Source organism: Micromys minutus (assembly GCF_963924665.1).
Source record: "Micromys minutus genome assembly, chromosome: 6".
Classification (NCBI taxonomy): Eukaryota; Metazoa; Chordata; class Mammalia; order Rodentia; family Muridae; genus Micromys; species Micromys minutus.
Window position 1 is genome coordinate 52,702,434 of NC_137975.1, and position 22,034 is coordinate 52,724,467.

At 40.0% G+C, this 22,034-nt stretch overlaps 1 protein-coding gene across 2 annotated transcripts in view; it reads left to right on the forward strand.

Annotated features, from left to right (window-relative positions):
• The window catches only part of USP6NL (USP6 N-terminal like), a gene marked incomplete at its 5' end in the record, with an annotated part of 127,966 nt that overhangs the window by 27,988 nt on the left and 77,944 nt on the right, over nucleotides 1-22,034 (forward strand). The window contains one exon of one of the 2 annotated variants that reach the window (XM_080918302.1): nucleotides 2,001-2,073. The exons of the other annotated variant lie outside the window; for it this stretch is intronic. Coding sequence (XP_080774428.1) covers nucleotides 2,001-2,073 — 73 coding nt within the window. Of the gene's footprint in view, nucleotides 1-2,000; nucleotides 2,074-22,034 lie in introns of those variants that run through there. 2 annotated transcript variants of the gene reach the window in all.

A 22,034-nucleotide genomic window follows, 5' to 3' on the forward strand; every position in this document is an offset into this window, starting at 1 on the left:
TTCCAGAACAGAGGTCCCTAGTCTTTACCAAATGTTAGGATAATTTGAAGGAGAGGTCTTCAAATGCTCTTGGTAGTGTGTTGTGGTGACAATTTTCATTTAAAATCAAAACTAATCCAGTGGGGTGGGATAATGCAACTGATATCTGTAGAAACATAAATTTTGTATTCTTTAATCGAACCTCATGTTTATTGGGAGGAAAGTGTACCATACATCCCTTCATTGCTGTGGAAGGAGAATATTGGAAATGAGCAAACTCTTCAGTGCTGCGCATGCTGCTTGGGTAAAGTAATTTCTTGGCCTTGGGTTTGATCTCCAAAAGGGAGAAAGGGAAAGTTGGCTGCTCTTCACCTTTTCCAGAAGAGCGGTGTTGCACTTGTTCAGAACTGCCCTAGGTGAGGGGCAGATCAGTGGGGTTTGGTTTGTTGTTTTTTTCTATCCAGTCTTCGAAGGGATTTACTTAAAAGGCCACATTTGGTTTGAGGTGATTTTGACCTTTTTGAATGTATCAGCCTTCAACTCATGCTCACTTTTTCCTGACCTTCTGGCTGGGGACCCACCCTAGGGCCCTGTGCTTGAACAGTCTACCCTGAGATCTGTGTGCAACCCCAGGACCTCAGTGCGCCAATACAGATGAGTGTACCAAAGCTAGCAAGCAGTCGAGGTGGTTGCCTTGTGCTTGCTTTTCTTTACAACCATTTCCTGTTGTCATAGGTTTGTAGTGCTGTTTTCTCAGAGTTAACACCACATGTGAGGCGGTGTCATGAGTGCATGTGCGTGCACATGTGAGGCTCTTTCATAGAAGAGCTGAAAGCTTTGCTCTGAATCCTAAAGTTGTAGTTTTACAGAGGAGCCATGGTGGCAGAGAAAGCAAGACTTATTTTATTCAATCTTGTGGATTCTTTGCGTGTCTCAGTTGAAGAATGAGAAAGCAAGTAAGTCATCAACTGTCTATTGGAAGGCAAAGGAACTTGCCTCTGACTCTCACCAGGATTTATCTAATTGTGTTAAAGATATCAACATAATACATAGGAGAGAGAAACATGAGAGTTGGTGATACAGCAAGAGGGAATGGAGTGAATATGTCACTTAGCAGTGTTAACCCGGATGCCTGCCTCCCTTCTCCTTAGTTACGGTAGGGTCACTTAGAGAAGGGCTTTGCGATAGATAAATGGAATGTGAAGCACAGGTATTAAATATTCATTGAGTATTGCTACATTTCTGCTGTTGAGGCCATTCCATGGCAGAAGCAGTGGTTTTGCTTGTTTTGAATTCTCTGGTCCATGTCTCTGGCTGAGACCAATGAATTTGTAGACTCCCCAGGGGAATTTCTGTGTGTATATGAACTTAGACTTGTATTCATGTACTGAGAATTCAGAGGTGTTAGGAGGAAGGGAGGGGAAGGGAAGAAAAGAGAGGAGGGAGGGGAGAGGAATTTATAGGATATTTTTGAGACTCTGTATCTTTTATGCAAATCTGGGAGGTTGGAGTTAGCATGATAGATTTTTATTTTTATCTACATTTTCCGATTCAAATATAAGGTTTGTGAGAAATTGGAAGAGTCTATTAAAGCTTTGATGGTACAAGGTATTTTGGTTTTAAAATTTTGCACATAGCATCTGTGATATGGTTTGAGAATTCATAACATAGACTTGGTTTTTCTTATCATGGCTTTTGCCAGAGAGTGTTTTTTGCTCTGCTTAGTGATTTACAGATTACTCAGTTTGGTGTGTAAGTGGGGTGTGCTTTGCACAGTAATGCAGCTTGGTCTTTGAGGATGGCGTTCTCACATATGCTGATATGCTCAGGAAGATAGAGCAGGTGGCTCTTGCGTTGCTCTCTGTTAACTGCTTCATCATAGCCGGGCAAAGCATTCTTTGCTCTGAAGTTGCACTGTGCTCCTGCTAGAGCGTTCAGACAGCAGAAATGCATTAAGCTCTTGATGAAACCTGTTGGATCTCTAGTGGAAGCAGCTGGAGCCTTTGGCTTGTTAACGAGCAATGATTCAAGTCTTGCAGCTTGTAAAGGAGTTGGTGACACCATCCAGGCAGAAGGCAGCCACAGCGAAGGAAGGTAGGAGCAAAGCGTCCATCCGCAGAGTGAGCAGCCGGAGCACTTAGAGGCTTTGATAAGGATGGATCTGAAGAACAGCTATGCACGTTCTGTTTTCATGTGTGCTTTTACCTTCCTGCTTTATTACAGCGTCAGACAGGACCAGGTAGTATGGCATGATTGTTAGCATGCTCAGTATCCATTTCTAAGCACAAAATTAGAAGCATTTTATATTAAGAGGTACAGAGGCCAAGGGGAAGTTACAACACTGCTGTGACAGTGCTTTCACATCGCAGACATCCTCTTCCTGCATTAGGGATTTTGGTGGTAGACAAATCATTACTGTAATCCTCTTAACCTTAAAATATAATCACGGTAGAATTAGAAAGGTAAGCTAGAAGTCTGCTTGTAATCAGGCAGAAGTGGGTGGTTCTTTTTTCTGTGAGTAGCTGGTAAGATAATAGTAATAAATTAGGAACTTGACCAGTGCATGGTGAGTTTGTCTTTCTTAAGGAACAGTCAGGTTTTTTGTTTTGTTTAAGATTATATGCTTCATCACTGATTATATGTAAGTGAGTGATGTACATAGAACATATCCCTGGGATTATTGGGATATAGTAAACTTTCAATTGCATGCCTGACGTACTTGTCTTAAAATGAGCAAATTACCTATGCTTAGAAGAAGTACATGCCTAGTTTTGCTTTTTGAATGTTTGAAGTAGTAAACCTCTGAAGTGATAACTAGGGATGGGTTTTCAGCATCTGCAGGCTGTCAGGTGATGACTGGCTCTTTTGCTCATTTAATCTGTGGGTGACATGTGTATGTGCTAGTCCACTCATGAGTCTGTGTTCTGTATTAGAACATTCTATTTTCATAGACTTTAATCTGTGGGTGACATGTATGTGCTAGTCCACTCATGAGTCTGTGTTCTGTATGAGAGCATTCTATTTTCATAGACTTGGCTAATGAAAGTATACTTCAGATGATGCTAAATGTAGACTTTAAAAATATTTTAACATGGCATATTTAGCATTTGAAAATAAAGATCATGAGATTCCAAATAGCCCAAGTAAACGAATTTGAAACAACCTTGTAAAGTGATAAGTTCTCATATACAAACAGTAGAACTAAAAAACATAACTCATGGAAATTGTCTCGTCACTTATTTTACTGTGGAGTATGACATCTACATGAGCAAACAATTGCATATCAAAAAACAGAGGAGCAGCCATTGTTTCCTTTGGAATGTGATTGTGTTATTCAGGGTCTTTTGTAATTATTCACTTCCTGTTTTCTGCTTTCTTTTCTTTCTGAAGTCGACCATGTTCTTTTCTAAATGGTAGGATTTTAATAATACAGCACTAAAAAATTCTTACTATATTTACTATTTCAGGAGAATAGAATTAATGTACTTTCAATCTGTTTGAAAATGTCAGATTCATAACTTGACCTTTACAGTCAGAACTTTTGGTTGTAATGTCTCTCCTAGTTGTTCTATTAATTACAGTTACTTGGGATGTAGCTAGGGCAAAGGATAATACTGTTGTTGCTCCTTCCTTTTTCTCCTCCCTCTCCCTCTTCCTCCCTCGCCTTCCTCTTTCTCTTTTCTTTTCTTCCTCCTCCCTTTCTCCCTTTTTTCTTTTTACATTTTTAAAGATTTATAATTATTTTGTGTATATAGGTGCCTTGCCTGCATACATTTTTGTATACCACAAGGGTACCTGGTGCCTGAGGAGGTGGTGAGCCTCCATGTGGGTGCTGTAACTGCCCCCCCCCCCAAGAACATATGTTTTCAACCACTGAGCCAATTCTCTATCCCTACTGCTGTTTTTCGTGTCTTTGAAAGTATGTTTGTGTATCTCCCAAGTACCAGGAAACACCATGTGAAATAGTACTGCCACAATATGTCATATTAAGGTGACACTGTGGCTTTTGTTTTCAGATAATGATTTGGTTCAGGTAGAATTTTCTGTACCCAGGAAAGAAAGTTTATAAAGAAATTTTCTTCTGAGAAGCTTTTTTAGAATTTTTCTAATTGTGTCAGTTGCATCATTAATATTTATTACTTTTATCCCTTTGCAAAATACTGTTGTATTTTCTCATTTAAAAGGAAATGGTTGTTTGAAAAGACTTGTTTTGACTATGTTTAAAGTATGTATATGTGTGGATCTGTGTGGTATGTGCACATGAGTAAGTGCAGATGCTCTTGGAGGTAAGAAGAGCATCAGATACCTACAACTAGGGTTGCAGGCAGTTGTGAGCTGCCAGATGTGGGATGGGTCTTGGGATTTTGAACTTGGATCCTCTTCAAGAATAGAAGGCACTCTGAGCAAGTCAGCAGCTCTCTAGCTAGCCATTCAAAACACACGTATGTCAGTCAGTGGTTCTCACCCTTCCTAATCCCATGATTCTTAAATACAGTTCCTCATGCTCTGGTGACCCCCAACCATAGAATTATTGGTATTGCTACTCATTAACTGTAATGTTGCTACTGTTATGAATTGTAATGTAAATGTCTGATATGTAAGATATCTGATATGCAGCCCCTGAGAAAGGGTCATTTGACCCCCAAAAGAGTCTTGACCCAAGGTTGAAAACCACTGATGTAGATAATTAAAAGACACTTGTAATAAGAGTTTAAAATACAGTAGAGAACACACACACGATTAAAATAAATATTTTAAAAAGTTTAAAATGATACTTCTTGTAATGTAACGTGAGTGTGGGTGTCTTTAAATACTGTGTTCACCTTAACACTGGGAAATGTGGTAGAAAAGGAGTTTGTTATCGCCCGACTGTCTCTGACCTGCCAGCTCCTGAACCATGACACAGACATATTTCTTTATTATACCTATTTCCCAACTAGTTTGTATATCATAGCTAACCTGTTTACTTAATCTAGGCTGTGCTGTGTGTCTTGTTAGTTCTCTCTCCTTCAGAGCTGGTCCAAGATTCCCTTCTCTGCCTGGAAGTCCTGCCTGTCCTCTCCTGCTTTGCTATGCACCATTTGGCTCTTCATTAAATCAACCACTCAGCAGTGGAGAAGGTGTTTACAGAATCTGAGACTGGTGTTGCTGCCCCATAAAAATAACAATGCCAGTGTCCAACCTGTACTCAAATCTCTGTGGAGATGAAATCAGCATTTGAGTAAGACAAAGACAATGTTTACACAGTGCCCAGGAGATTATCCCAACAGTTTCTGAAGACTGTGTACTAGAATAGCCAAGTTGAGGATGATATAATTATAAGAAATGGTTTATGAAGTTTTCTTTGCTCCAGGATTGTAAACAGACACTTGTAGGATGCTAGGGAGTGGCTTAGAGTATCTTGGGCAAGGAAAGAGTTTTGCAATTGAGTGACTAGAGCTACAGTCCTTAGGACAGTCTTGACTGAGAGGTCTTTCTAGTCAGAGTAATTTAGTGGGCAGTGTGTTCTGATGTGCAGCCTTCAGGGATAGGGGAGAACAGTCTAGTCTTGTGGAACAGGGAAGTGGAAGGGTAAGTTGAACTTTAGTATGTTCAACAGCAAATAAACCACCACAGTTTCCTCTGAATGCTTACCTTAGCCTGCATCTGCTTCTAGGGCCACCCCAGCAAAGCTAGTAGTGTACTTGCTGTTGAGCAGACCAAACAGTCAAACCGCATGCTGTTCAGTTGTCCATTAAATATGAATTCTGGGGCTCTGCGTGTCCAGGGGTGGCTTCCTTGGTAAACATCTTTGAGAATAATACATTTTTCTCTAGCTTGTCAGAGATGTGCTAAATGTGATTGAATGATTCAGACTTTTCATTTCTTTCCAAAGAACATGTTTGTAAAATTTTAACATAAAAATTTAAAAACATTTTATAAGGAAGCAAGGCAGTGAGTAATGTTTTTTCATGATCTCTGCTTCAGTTCATGTCTTGAGTTCCTGCTTTGACTTCTCCTAATGATGGACCTCTTAATCAAATGAACTCTCTCCTCCCCTAAGTTGCATTTGGTTAGTGTTTTATCATAGCAACAGAAAGGGGCTAAATATGTTTATCTCTGCAAACATCTGTTCATGGAGGAAAACTTGTGTTGATGGAGAAGATCCATGACTTCCACCTTAAAAGGAATAAGAGATAGTTTATTCTGAAACCATTTTGAATAATCATGGGGGAACACAGATTTAACCCACATTCCATGTCCTAATATGGAAACAGTGTCACGTGTCATGAAGTTTTATAGTTTTTCAGAATAGAGAAATTAATAAATCAAGGCAAGTTTAAAATACCTGTTAGGTCTATCAAAGAGGAGGGCGAAGGTTTTCTGTAAGTCTCAGATGCTCTCTGATGAAATTCTTAGTTTTTAGAAGCAAATTTCTGCTAGACGTCTGGAGAGTCTGCCTTTGAGATGTTGTGTACTGTGATGTTATAGCCTGCTTTGACCTGGAAAGTGAGCGCTATTGTTCCAGTGAGGATGGAAGCCGTGGATGGGGATGGCGACGCTGCGGCACCTGGGTCAACCCTGCGCTTATCATCAGTAATTCTAAGTGATGTGGTATCCAGAGTGATAAAGATGAAGTCAAAGTGTCATTTGAATATATAAAGCCTCTAATTATACAGCTTTGTTTTGTGCTGATAGCAACCTTTTTAACAAGGAGAAACACATAGGATCATTGCAGTGCAGTGGGAACACTGATGATCGTGTTTTGCCATCGTGTGACTTCATGCAAGTCTGTGAATGTCTGTTTTTCAAGATCTCATATAGCTTGAAGCATATAGCTTATACACCTGTTACTCTAATTTGTTTTCGAAAACAGTTTTTATCTTTGCAGTGCCCCTTTATGCAACACTAGCAGTTCCTAATGCCCATTTGACTCTCTTTATTTTTTACGTACACACATGGATATACAGTGAGTCAATATTTTTTTGTAGTCTCAGAAAGTTAGGTACTTGTGTAAATATGAATCTTTAGGGGAATTTTAACAGTTTACTGCTAAGTGATTCACAGTTAGGCGAGTGATTATAAAACAGGAAATGCCACAAGGAGGGTTGTTTGAGAGTATAGACTCAGAACAGACAAGTGGGGTATCAGTCCTGGAGTTGTGTACATCCAGTTCTGAACAGTAGGGGTGACACTGGGGACTCACAAGTGTTGTGAGCACTGAGTGACTGGCTCAGGTCAGGTTGTTACCCTGTAAGGATGACATCTGACCTGCGGTAAGCTTTCTGTTGAGCTTCTTACTATCGCTCCACTGTTGTGTGTGTTTTACCACCTGGTCTCTTAGGTGGCTGATGGGCCTCCTGGTCGGTGGTTAGATAAATTTCTGTGACAGTCTCTGTGGTGATTTGAATTAGAATGGCCCCACAGACTCATTGAATGGTTATGGAGTGCCATTAGGAAGTGTGGCCTTGTTGGAATAGGTCTTATTGGCGGAAATGTGTAACTGGGGGTGTACTTTAGGGTTTCAAATGCCCAAGCCAGGCTCAGTGTCCGCTTACTGCTGCCTGCTTTGCTACCTCTCCAGTGCTGTCTGCCTGTGTGCCTCCATGCTTCCCACCGTGAGGATAGCAGACTGAACTTGTGAAGCTGTAGGGCAGCCCCAATTAAATGTTGTCCTCCTAGAGTCCTGTGGTCTCTTTGCAGCAATGGAAGCCCTAACTAAGACAGCACCCATTTACTCGTATTTTGAAAACTCAAGGCAAAGCAATTTGCTTTTAAATTTAGAAATAGAACACTTGAAGTCAGAATTGTGTGCATTTTTAGGCAAAGTTAATTGATAAAGTTTTATCAAGGCTGTATTCAGGAAATATATTTAGTTCAGATCATGATCTTTTCCTCAGAAAACTAATACCTCAGAGTAAATGAGCCTCTTATTAACTCAGTGGCTCCTGTGCCGTTGCGTAGACCATGGTAGAGGTCTTTGAAGGAGGATAGCATTTTTAATATGGCAGTAAGTATTCAATCAGTCATTGCTTAGAACTCTTCACTCTTTGAAGGGTTACCTTGAATTGATTACATGCTTATATTAAATGAGGGATGACCTGAAAGACTTCTTCTTCCTAGATGATCAGTAAGGCAGTGCTGGGTTCTCCATGTGGTTATTTGGATAATTAAAATTAAGAAAGACAAAAATGTCAGCCTGTCAGTTACATTGCACACCGCCTGTCAGTAGCTACAATGTGGTCAGTTGACAGTGCATAGGGGCTGCTTTCAGCCGGTTGTCTGGGCTTGCCATTCAAGTTTAGTACTTATAAGGTCATGTGCCCTTGGGCATCCTACTCAGATCTGGGTATTCCCTAGTTTCTTCATGGTGAAAAGGGGACAGATGTTCTTATAAGGTTGTTAACTGTAGAGAAAGTGAGTCAATATTTGTAAAGGGCTTAGAGCAGCACCTGGCATGCAGTAAAAAATGTTTGTTAAATAAGCAAATGTATCAGCTTTCAGATGAAAGAAAAGCCAGGTGTGCTTTTTATTTTCACATTTTGTCATACTTTAAAATAGTATTTCTGCCCGTACTTTAGGCATTTCCTATGTGCACCCAACCTCTGGTTAGAAAGCATGCCTTTGTTAGACTGCGCCTTGCCGTTGTTGGCTTTCTACCATCCACATCTAGTCTGTTACTTGGCTTTCAGCTTGTCGCTGCCTCTGCTAGAAAATATTTAATGTCATGGTTCCCCTCTTTAGACAGTGTGTAAACTCCCATAGATTGTGCATTTTACTTGTGCATATAGTAAGTGTTCAGAGTGTGCTTGTTGAATAGAAGAACCATTGGGTTTTCAAAGGTATTTCTATCGAAAGGTAAAAAGTACATATATGTTCAAGTACTCTCTGAAGTGACAGGAACCCCAAACCATCTGTGATGACATCTCCAAAATGTGTTCCAAGAGTGTATCTGTTTCTGTCCGTGTGTCTGACACACGAGTGGTGAGGGGCTAGATCATTTCTGATTCCTACCATTCACTTCCCTAGAGTACCATGACATGCAAGTCACTGCTGTCGGCACCTTCTGGAGGACACGTTAATACAGGATTTTGGTCCTGGCTTCTCACTTCTTTAAATTATCTCCTGTGTTTTTACTGATTGTATTCAAACACTTACCTGTGACTGGAATACAGGACACAGTCAGTATCAGAAATGAATGCCACTTAATGTAGCAAGCAAGGTTTGGTTGTGGGTTATTGAATCCATGTGGGAAAGAAGCCCGTAAAACAGACTTGTAGGCTGATGTTTGCCTGTGTGTATGACAGAGCATATCGGCTTATTAGAATAGCGTGTAAGTAACAGTGTTGGTAATTGCCTTGAGATAGCTTATATGAACAGACACACATTGTGTGTGCTACCTTACATTCTGCTGGGGAGGAGTAGATGACTACGACACTGCAAACACACATTGAATATGTACTTTTGCACACGAAGACCCTCAGAGACACCAAGACACTGACAGTGTCTGTGCTCTCGGGTTTTGTGGGGCGGGTGGAATGGGAATGGCTGGTGTGGAGGAGCAGAGATGCCAAGCTCCATTTAGAATGACTTAAAGGAGCTTTGTGAACATATATCCACACGCTACCTTCTAATATGTATATTTATAATGTCTTTTTAAAAGTACTGCTTTTTATTAAGCCATGACCTAGAGTTTTGGAGAATGTTGATTTGAAGAGAATGCAGTGATCCATGCCTGAACTTGCCTGGTGTTTGCTTCTCTATGGTTTACTGTCAGTGATGAACACACACAAATGATAGATAACTGGTAAATGTAATCAGTTGCCTAAGTACTGGGAGCGCTCAGTTTTAGCATTAGATTATTACTGGAACAGACTGCCCAGTAGACATTATGAACATTCTCTAGAGAGTAATTTGGATCGCAGTGAATTATTTTATTTAGATCGGTGCTATGAATAAGTGTTTGTTTGTACCACTGTCGTAATATAATTTAAATGCCATTCAAATGTGCTAAAGCATCTTCATTCAAGTAACTTGTTACCCTTTGGAAATGGGCTGCTTGAGTATTGTTTCTCTCCCACTTGGCAGACGCCAGATGCGGTGATTAATAAAGGTCATTATGCTACTTAGTCACTGAGAGCTTTTCATGACGATTACCTGAACATCTGCTGGTTTCATCACTGTAGTTCTCAGAAACGGTAACAAATTATAGATGCTGGGGCTTAAAAGTACAGCATAGATGAGTGGAACATATTTCTTAAGAATGTTTGAATATTCCTTGAAATTTTAGATAATTTTGTGAAAGCTCTTATCTTTTTAAAATGTACATAGTTCAAAATGTCAGTGAAGCAGTCTTTTTTTTAAAAATTGGATATTCTCTGCATTTACATTTCAGATGTTCTCCCCTTTCCCCCCCTTCTCTCCCCCTACCTCTTCATTGCCTCCATGAAGGTGGTCCCTCTTCACCTCAGCACCTTGGCCTTCCCCTATATTTGGAAAATGAGCCTTCACTGGACCAAAGGCCTCTCCTCCTATTGATGCCAGAGAATGCTACTATCCTCTGCTGCATATGCACCTGGAGTCATGGGTCTCTCCATAAGAACTCATTGGTTGGTGTTTTAGTCCCTGGGAGCTGTGGTAGGTTTGGTTAGTTGATCATTTTGTTCTTCCCATGGGGTTACAGACCCTTTCAGCTCCTTCAGTTTTTTCTCTAGCTCCTTCATTGGGGTCCCCGTGTTTAGTCTGATGGTTTAGCTGGAAGCATCCTCCTCTGTATCAGTATGACTCTGGCAGAGCCTCTGAGGAGGCATCCATATGAGGTTCCTGCCAGTAAGCACTACTTGGCATCAGCAATAGTACGTGGGTTTAGTGGTTGCATATGGGATGGATCCTCAGGTGAGGCAGTCTCTGGATGATCTTTTCTCCAATCCCTGCTCCTCTATTTGTCCCTTTATTTCCTCCCCTGAGTGGTTTGCTCTCCCTTCTAAAGACTGAGGCATCCACCTTCTGGCTGAAGCAGTCTTTTGGAGTGGTTCTGACAGTCCCACTTCCTGCTGCCGATGCTCTCTCAATGTTTGGGTGTGTCTGTGAACACACCTAATGGGCAGCAGTGTTCTCATGTGTGTTGATTACCACAAGAAACGGGAATTTTGAAAGAGGAAGTTTGGAGTGTGACTGAAGTAGTGAAGGCTATACTTGGTGTAGTCAATTCCTGTGCTCTGAAGCGTTTTCTATGGACTGAGAGAGCCAAGTGCAGATTGGGTGGTGACAGCAGAGGGCCTAGAGGAGAAGTGTTCATGGCTTTCACTGCCTGAGAAGATGCTTGGTGTCATGAGTAGAACATGGTGTGGAGTGGTAGAATTGCATGTGGGTGCAAGAAACCTAACGCCTCAGTGAATAGCTCAAACTCTACAGGTTGTTGGACTCAGTAGGACAGTTACAGTGGCTTTAAGTAACCAACTCTTTTCACATGCAATCTTGGCCAGTGGGTGTGGGCTAGCTGCTGTGTTTGCATCCTTAGGTCTTAAAGCCATCAGAAGAAAAAGGAAAAACAAAAACATCTAGAGTGCGTGATGCTGTCTAAGGAAAGTAAATGCTTTCTCTTAAATCATCTACCACCACCACATGCAAAGGTGCTATTAGGGAAACTGCCTATTATTATTATTTTTAACTCCTGCAGGATTTTTGTTAAAAAGATACAGGTTATTAGCAGAGAAGATATGTGAATATCAGTTAGGAATCTGCAGTGTTTGATAATTCAGGTACACACTAATGAAATTTTCTCTTTGCCTGAGACCGGACACAGTTAAAAACTGTGACCGATGTTCAGTGCCATTGTGTGCTATGGGTAAGAGAACAGATTGGTGAAGTTTAATTTTCTTATTTTAAGCCTATTTATTGTGTGAGTCTCTCTGTCTTTGTGTGAGTACAGTTGTGCATGCACCACAGTGAGCATGTGAAGATTAGAGGATTCTTGTTTAGGAGTTGGCTCCTTCCTTCCCTTGCTTAGGCAGGACCCTTCTTGTGTTTATAGTCCCTTGGGGAACTCCAGGCTAGCTGGTCCTGAGTTTCTGGCCAGTTCTCCATCTCTCTCATCCCTCTATAGGACTGCTGGGATAACAGAAGCTTGCCACTGCATTTGCCTCTTTACCTGGGTCGGGGGGTCAGACTCAAATCGCCAGGCTTGTGTGGCAAGCGCCTTTACCTGCTGAACCTTCTCCCTGGCTCCTGGTAAACTTTTCTTAGCATTTATTTATTTCATGTGGATTATAACTTCTAGTCTGTGGCTCAGCGTGGTAAAGAGATAACATTCTTCTGTGTGCTTATGTCATGCACTGAGCTCCCTGAAGTGTGTTTCAGTCACCCCATTCTACCAGACACTGCCACTCGGAGAGATGTTTATGCTCTGTAACATACCCAACAGTGAGGGAGATGTAATGCAGACAGACAGACCTGAAGAAGTAATTGTGGGCTGCTTTGAGAAATTGAAAAGTCGTAAAGCAATATGAATAGTGTGACTGATCGCATGCCTTGATATGAGCATGTTTATATGTTATGCAGATATGAATATGGTATGGCTGCATATCTGCTTGCAGTGTACAGAGGAGAAGACATTTTAAAAATATCTTTAATATTGGGGACTAGGGTTGAGAAAGGAGAAAAGGAGAGGAATGAGATTGTATTTTATTTTTAATTTTTAAAAATTGAGGTTATAATTTGATTAAAACATTTCTTGTCTTCTTTTCTTCCTTTCAAGCCTTCTCCTATAGCCCCCCTCTTTGCTTCCCTTCAAATACATGGCCTCTCTTCTCTTTAGACCTAATTGTTATTGCATGTATATAACTCTATAAATACACATAATATTTCCCCAACTATAGACTGTTCAGTCCATATAATGCTATCTGTATGTATGCTTTTTGGGGTGACTGTTTGACACTGGCAACCAACTGGTATGCTCTTCCCTTGGAGGACCATCTTCTGCTGCCAGTTTCCCTCAGTTGCCTGTAGTTCTCTATGCACACTCGAGGCATCATGGGCTTTTCTCCATTCAGTCTGTCATATCTATTGACATCATTTTTGTTCAGCTCACAGTCATGTTGGGCCGACCTTATGGGTGTGGCTTTCAGTAACACTAGGAGACACAGTCTCACAGCCAATGTCCTGATCCTTTAGCTCTGACAGTATTTTCTCTTCCAGCCATACCCCCATCCCTGAATCTTAGATAAGGGAGTGTTTTGTAACTGTATCTGTTGAACTCTGCAGCTCTGCATATTGCCTGTGGTTTTCAGAAGTGGATTTCATCTGTTGCAAAGAGAAGTGTCTTTGATGGGTGTGTGCGTGCATGCATGTGCACATGTGTATATGTAGACTACACTTACTTGTGGGTATAAGGACAAATGTGTGTATTTTGTGGTTAGGGATTATGACTTCACTAACATTGAGTTGTTATCTAGTACCAGACATGGCCTCAGTCTGTTGAGCAGGTCTTTAGTCCAGTTAAAGAGCTGTTAGCTCCCCCAAGCACGCTGCATTCCCAGGGTTGTCAGAGATGGCACCTTTCTGGATAGGTCTCCACATGACTTGACCCTCCTATAAGCATGTATTAGCTGTGGATTAGAGAGCTAAGTGCTTGGTAATAAGCAACTCCAGTGTGATTGTTGTCTTTAAAATATGGAATGTTTCATGGATTACATGCCATGTTGGGCAGGGGCCTGCTAATCTCTGTATTATTCCAGTTTTAGTATATGTTCTGCCAAAGTGCTCACCAATGTGACTTTAAAAACACCATTTTTATCATTTGTAATTATGTGTAGGTGTGTGTCTTCACGTAGGTATGTACATGTGCATTGTATGCAGGTACTTGGAGATGCCAGAGGCATCAGGTACCCACACTGTAGTTATGGCAGGTTGTGAGCTGCCTGATGTCTGCTGGGATCCAAACTTGGTCCTTTGGATGAACAGCAAGTATTCTTTAACTACGGAGCCATCTCTCCAGCCTTGTGATTTTTTTTTTTTTAATTCATGAAGCATAAACATGCTTCTTAAAAAAAGTATTTTTATCTTACATGTATGCGTGTTTTGTCTGTATATCTGTTTTGTCTTTCTGTATACCACATGCATGTTTAGTGCCCGAAGAGGTCAGAATAGGGCTCCGGATCTCAAGGATGGTTGTGATCTCCTGAGTAGGTCCTGGGACTTGAACCTGGGTCCTCTGGAAGAGCTGCCAGTGCTCTTACTCACTGAGCTATCTCTCTAGCTCCTACTTTAAGAATTCTTGATGAAATTACTTGAAATTTTATTTTAGCATCTTGCCACATAAGGTATAATATTTTTCCTAGTAACTCAGTGCCTAGAAAATATCCAGGCTCCTACACTGTGATCAAAGTAGATTTAGGTTAAGTAGCTTTTATTTAATTTTATAGTTAATTTTTTTCTGACTTAAAAAGGATTTACTTTTACTGTTTTTTAATTGTGTGTACGTGTGTATGTCCCTGTGTGGGTATGTACACCTAAGTGTCTGTGCCCCAGGAGTAAGAAATAGAAATTATTTGGGTCAGTAAATATTGCCTTTAACTTAAACACTCTGAAGCATCAATATTTTAATCTGTAATTTAAAAAAATTCTTCTAACTCAGTTTGTGTGTTATAGTGTATGTATTGTAAACATAGTATATCTGTATAGGCATATGTGTGCGTATCTATGTTTTTAGATGGAATACCTTCATTACTTGAACATTTTTGTTTGTTTTTTTGAGACAGTGTTTCTCTGTGTGTAGCCTTGGCTGTCCTGGAATTCACACTATAGACCAGGCTGGCTTCAAACTCACAGAGACCCGCCTGCCCTGCCTCCTGAGTGCTGGGATTAAAGGTGTGCACCACCCCTGTACTGCAGTTTTTGAGTTTTTAGCTGCTTTTCTGTCACCCCACTGCAAAGTAAGTGTTCTTTTTTTAAAAATTAAATTTTGTTAACAGGGGAACTAAATATGTCACCTAGGTAATTATAAAACATCTAATATTAGGCAAAATAGGTTATGCTTACATATAGTTACTGTACATTGACCAAACAAACAAACACAAAAAATCAAAACCGCTCTAAGCGATCAAGCCTCATGCTTGCCCTGCTTTGTAGCAGAGGACAGAGACTGGGATCTTGAATTCTAGCTTAAGTGTGATCCTTGCAGTTTGGCTAGGATTATATGACAGGGTTATCTATAGCAAGTTCGCTGAATTGAATTGACGCAGTGACCCCTAGGAGTTGGTTGTTGGAGGAAGAGGCACACTGGAACTTGACTTTTTAGATCCAGGGTAGAAAGGGGCGGCATTGAGTGGTCACAGGGCCAGACTGCCAAGGATGTTTTGACACGTTGAGATTTATATTACACGTGTGCAGATACAGACATCCAGAAAACCATGAGGAGTGGGCTCAATGTTCAGGGCATGCCCCTGGATTTCTTGTATCTGCAAGTGTTTTTTTTTTTTTTTTTTTTTCCATTTTGAGGGATTTTTTTTCCCTCAAAATTAATGAAATGTTAAATTGCTAGTAATTTTCTTTTAGTACTTTAAGGTTTTGTTTCACTGTCTTTTTTTCTTATAGTTTTGTTTAGGAAATTTCCCCACCTACTGAGAGCGTATCTGGCCTTTTCTCTGGCTGCTTTTTAATATTTCTTACTGGTCCTTTAATTTGTGTAAGTTTTTCTTCCTTGATTTTTTTAATATTAATGTAATTGATACTTGTGTTGCCTTTTGAAATTTCTGTTACTTCTTTAAAAACTACATCTTTTGCTAGTCTTCCCTTTCTGGGGGTCTAACAATGAGTGTATGTGTAATTGTGTTGTGTGTATGTTTAAGTGTGCTGTGTGTATGTGTAAATGTGCTGTATGTATGTAAGTGTGCTATGTGCATGTGTAATTGTGCTGTGTGTATGTGTGTGCTGTGTATAAGTGTGTTGTGTGCATGTGTAAGTGTGCTGTGTGTATAAGTGTGTTTCGTGTATGTGTAAGTGTGCTGTGTGTATAAGTGTGTTGCGTGTATGTGTAAGTGTGCTGTGTGTATAAGTGTGTTGTGTGTATGTGTAAGTGTGCTTTGTGTAAGTGTGTTGTGTGTATGTATAAGTGTGTTGTGTGTATGAGTGTGTTGTGTGTATGTGTAAGTGTGCTGTGTGTCTCAAATGCCTCCTGTGCTCTTCTGTCCTTTCCCTTTTCTTTTTACACACACCTTTTCACATCTGTCAGAAGAGTTGATTGTCTCTTCAGTTACAAGTAATTTGATGTCAAATTGAGTTTTTGATTTCAGTGATTGTTCGGAATCTGGTTCTTAAACAAATCTATTATCTGGTGTTATCTTCCTTTCCCCACACTTGTTTCCCTTTCTTCCTCCTTGATTGACACACATCATGGATTTGTGCTCTTCTGTGAGTAGTGAGTGGATGTTGGTGTTGCCTCATAGCATAGGTTATTTGAGTGAGTTGTCTATTATTCCTGGTGCTCTTGTTCAAATCACATCTCCTTTTGTCTCGTACAAGGAAACATGGAAATTCATGTTAGTGAGAGAAATAACTAAAGTCTTAGATTCAAGTGTTGGTTATTATTGACAAGTTATATAGGGCAACCTACCACATGATCTCTGAAGATTATACTTGTCAATTATTGTATCTTTGTCTTGAAAACAAAATTTTTCTTTGAATTCAACAAATGTTTGGATTCTATGGCCAGAATATGGTTGTAGGCTTATATAATATTGAGACAAATAAGAACTGCAAGGGATGACTGAAAGGAATACAGAGAAATGGCACGTACAAATGAAGGGAAAGTTGTTACAGTGACACCAGCTTTGAGTTTAAAGCTTGGGATGCTGGTTATATTGGTGGAATAGGTAAGTGAGGGGAAGTGTTTGGCATTTATGAATTGTGTGCAGTGGTTGAATTGTGTTACCCCAATATAAAAGTTTTTTCAGTCTTGTTCTCATCTAAGAAAATACTAGTTAGCTTCAGCAAGCCTGTGATTGCAGCTAATTATATGGAATATAAATTTACACAGGCACCTCTCCATAGGCAGTTATGTAAAAATTCTACAGCCCCTATCCATGGGCAGCTCTTTAAGGACTGGTCTTTAAACCACAGTTGTTATACACGTGGCAACACTGGCCATGCTGAGGACAGTATTTGAGCACACAGCAGCAGCATTTGCTTATGTTGAAGAGGGCGAGGATCACATCACAGCTTACGATAGTGTCTGCTTACAGTTTTGCACTGTACACTTAAGGGTGACTCATTCTGAGTCACTTGAATTCATTGTCATTCAAAACTCTTTTACTCTATTTTCCAGGTTTTTTTTTCTCCCCAGTGAATAGATTCATTGTATAAAGTCGGACAGTACTGAACATAGATGGTCCTTGTTTCTTTTAATTGGTATATATACATATATACCATGTTTCAAAGTACATTAAAAACCTTTACACTCAGTGTCATTTTGCATTTTAGTCACAGCAGGGAATGTAGTCTAGTAAGAGCTGGTAGTGTATAGAATAGTCAGACAACAGACTCCTGGTAATCTCAATTGAGACAAGAGACTGTGTTAATCGAGTGAGCATGTAAGTGCTGCATTGTTTACTTTAGTGGAGCTGTACATAAGGACGGAACTAAGTTTAACTGTAGCCAGTTAGGGTCTATTCTAGGAAGTACAGCCAGGCAATTCTGTCTCAGTTTAGTAAGATAATCATGCTGGTACAGCTATTTCAAAAATCATGTGATTAAATAAAATTCCAGAAAGGAATGTGAACAGTTCTCAGACTGATGAGATCTGAGTTAAGATCCTGGGTGTATATATAGACTTAACATAGTGTGGTGTAGATACTAAGTGACTTTTGTTAGGATCTTAAGATGTTTAACACATAGTTAACTGGCTAGGACTTGGTATCAGAGGGACCAGAATTTGACCCTTAGGAGCCATGCAATGTTGGGCCACTAACCTCTCAAGTCTGCTTTGCATTGCTTGCAGGGATACCTGTGTCACCATGGTGTGACAAGTCATTCTGTAACTTAACTGAGCACTAGTTCCAGGCACTGATCAGACTAGAAATAAAGTTCCACCAGTGAGCAGTGAGTGTGGGTGAGGACCTGATGCAGCCAGGGGCACAGCAGAGTGATGGCAAGTGCAGACTTGTCTGTGAAGAGACAGGGCTGCTCTGTTCCTAGGTACAGGTAAAATCACTGTATGGACCATTGCTTTAGTAAAACCTCAAGAAAGCAAAGTAAGTGGCCAAAGCAGGGCAGTGAAAACAGGGACTGCTGGGAAGCTGTGGGCTGCATGCAGAGCTGACCTGTGATTACCTTTGTACTGTTCATCTTCATTGAACTGCCTGAGTAACAATCTAGAAGGGGCATATTAGAAGATAAATTCTTAAACAGATGAAGTTTGGCTATAATATGCTCAGTGATTGTCAGGAGCTTCTTTTTAGGTTTATTGCTATAAAATTTATGTAAGTTTCATCCATTTGAAGTACAACTTGATGAATTTTGGTAATTTTATATAGTCACATAATCACTATCACTTCCTGATACAGAAAATTTTCATCAAGAATCCTAAACATTCTTGTTTTCTTGTGAGTGTTCTCTGGGCAGCCTTAGGCACCCTCTGCTGCACTTTCTGACACTGTAATTTTGTGTTCTCTAGAATTTCACGTAAATGGGCTTCTGCAGTATGAGGTCCTTGGTTGGAAATTGGAGTCAGTCTGCGCTGTCAGCATCCCAAAGCTGGAACTGACCACAGTTCGCACACCTGTTCACCAGCTGACATGGAGATTGGTTGCCCCTAGCTCTGGACTGTATGAGCAGTCGCACAATCTTTACGTGTACACGGTTTTATTTTTTTTGGGATAAATACTTGGCTGAAGGATGATGGGTAGTGTGACAAAGTTTACGTTAAGATCTCCGTGTCCTCTCTGTGCTGTATCTGGATCTTTCTGTATTTCAGCATAACTGATGATGGCCCTCCTTCTGTCCCTCCTTCTGACTTCATTTATGGACTGTCTCAGTGAAGTTTTGACTTTGTTTCCCTCTGATGAGTGAGTGATACTATCTTTGTATACTTCTCAGCTGTTCATATAGCTTTTTTTTTTTTTTTGTGATGTGCTGTTCAAATACAGTTTTGCCCATTAAAAAATACCAGCCTGCTGTCTTTTTAATACATGGGGTTGTCAGAATTTTTATATGTTCTGAGTAGAAATAAGCCTTTTATCAAATGTCATATGTCTCACATGTAACATGTCTTCTAGTCTTTGGTTTGATTTTTATTTTCTTTATAGTATCTCTAACAGAATAGGAGTTTTAATATTATAGAGAGATTTATTTATATTTTATGTCTATAAACATGCTTTGCTTGCTGTGTGTGTGTGTGTGTGTGTGTGTGTGTATGCACTGCTAACCTCTAGTCTGTTTTTAACTTCAAAGTTATCTATTTTTGTCATTTTTTATTACAGTTTGTGCTTATTTTAGTTAAAAGAAAATTTTGCCTAACTCAGTGCCTTAAAGATAGAAGTTTGGTAGTCTTTAGTCTTATATATAGACCTGTGATTTACTGGAAGCTAAGTTTTGTGTGCTCTGAAAAGTAATGGCCAAGTTATTTTTCCCAAATAGATAACCTGTTTATTCCAGAAACCATTTGTTTAAATGCTTGTTGTTTCCCTGTTGAGTCATTTGTGACACCTTTGAGTTCATTGTTATCATTTGTAGCCATTTTTTTGCTTCTCACTAGGAATTTGAACCTGATTGAAGAGCTTAGTTATACCTGTGTAAGTCAGTTTGTGCTCTCACCGTATGTATGTATGTATGTATGCTAGGAGGCTCTGGGGACAATGGAGGGAACTGGTTTTCAAGGACAATTGCAGCTGCTGGGTTATTTATTTGTAGGTAGAAAGGGTGGTAATGGCAATGTCTCATATTTACAAGGGAAGAAAACCACCAGTGGTGGTGTGTGGTTATCTTCAGGAGAGTACATTAGCATTATGGTAAGAGTAAATGTAGGCCGATACACTCATGGGCAGAAGAACCAGAAGAGAGTCTACAGCCAGACTAATTTTTGTGAGAAGGAACGATAAAGCAATATATGCAAAATAAAGTGACTTTGGGAGCCGAGTTTGCATTTTAACAGATGCCATTGAGAGTGGAAAGGAAAGCTTATGACCATTAAGAAATAAAAGATAAGAGGGGCTAGGGAGGTGGTAGCTCAGCACTGGACCTTAATCCCCAGAACCCACACAACAGCCTGTGTGATGATACTTACTATCCTAGTTCTGGGGAGCTGGACAAAAGCTGACCTTTGACCCTAACCCTGAGGGGGCGGTGGACAGAAGCTGACCTCTGGGGCTTGGAGGGTTTGTAGATCGAAGGCCTAGCAAGAAACCTTGTCTCAAAACTCAAGCTGGCAGGCTGCAAAAGTAACTCAGTGTGGTAAGGTGCTGCCAGGCCTGACAATGCATGGTAGGAGTGAACCCGTTATCTTCTGACATCTATACACAGACTGTGGCACAAGTGTACCTGCCCAGACTCATATACCCATGTAGTAAATGATAAATACTTTTTAACAAATCTAAAAATGTTTTTTTAGAAGGCTTTATTATTTGTTTATTAGAAGAAAATATTTATTAGGAGATTTTTCAGGCATAATAAACATGAACAAACTAAACCGTTTTCTATCTTTTATATAGATATATATTTTTTTGAAGGAGATAAAGTATGGATATGAAACTTAGATTTACATAGATCTTTACAGGCTAGAATCATGGACCATAATGAAAAAGCTTTAATTAAAGATGATACCATGTCAGGTTCTGCAGTGAGATGGAGAAAATTGATAAGAGAACTGAGAGATTTTAATTAAGTCAGTGCTAATATATAATTACCTTGCCAGCCACGCACTGGAGAGCAAGGTGATGCTGGTGATGCTCTGAGCTTCCTCTTGGGTATCACATGAAGCTTGGGGAGTCAGAGAGGACTGCTGAATAGTGAGGACCTGTCAGTGGTTATACTCATAGGGCTGCCATGTGAAAAAGCCTGATTTTATTTTGGACAAAAAGGAAGACATTTCTAATAATAGCTGGAACATTTCAAGCAGGAATGGGCTGACCTGTGAGTTTGAGAGATCTTCCAGCGACATCATTCATGTGAAGTTGAGCTTTATTGGCCAGTCCTTTAAACTTAAAAACAACAAACAAACCCCAAAGCATTAACAAGAAAAACCTTTTGCTTACGTAGATAACACCATAGTGAGTCATGACCTTAAGACTTTGCTAATAAGTACCTTATAGTTCTAGAACACTTGAAAACTTTTAGATGTTCCCATGATTCTGACTACATGTGAGCTTCACAGGCATTTTATGAGCTGGGCATGGTTATTAGTCTATAATTAATGGGGTCTGTAGCTTACTGAGTGTGGATTCTAGATTCCAGCTGTGTTCAGATCCTGCTGTACCTCCTGCTGTGTGTGACATGGAAACCTGAGAGTGCGTTCTTTCATCATGTGTAACTTAATAATTGTGACTACAGTCTAGGGTCTTCTACTTCATATGTGATAGAATTCTTGAAAATATGTGTAGAGTATTATAGCATGCAGTACAGCGTATTGTAGCAACAGTACCTGGTGCTGTTGACACTAAACATTCACTCACCTGACTTCTGTTTTTAAGCTGTGACTTGCCTGGACTGACATCAGTGTGCAGCTGGGAAGTTACTCAGAGTTTTGTTGAACTGGACAAAAGCTAAATTTAACAAAATGGAGGAAAAATTTGGTAGATAGACTAATTTTTTGGAACAGAAATGCTTTGGTAAATGAACCAGTTAGACTGTTGTGAAACTCGACTTTAGACTTTGGAAGAGCTGAAGTTTGCAAATGTTTACTGATATTCATGCATTCCATACATAATTCCACAAGAAAGCTTTTTCTACAGCATGTTGTAATAGAAGATAATCACATGTTCCAAAAGATTTATAGTGCTTGATGATGTTTACAGGAAGTAACTTCAGTTTCTGTTGCATCCGGTACTTGCCATGTGTGAACATTGTGAGCCTCTGGTTTCTGGAGC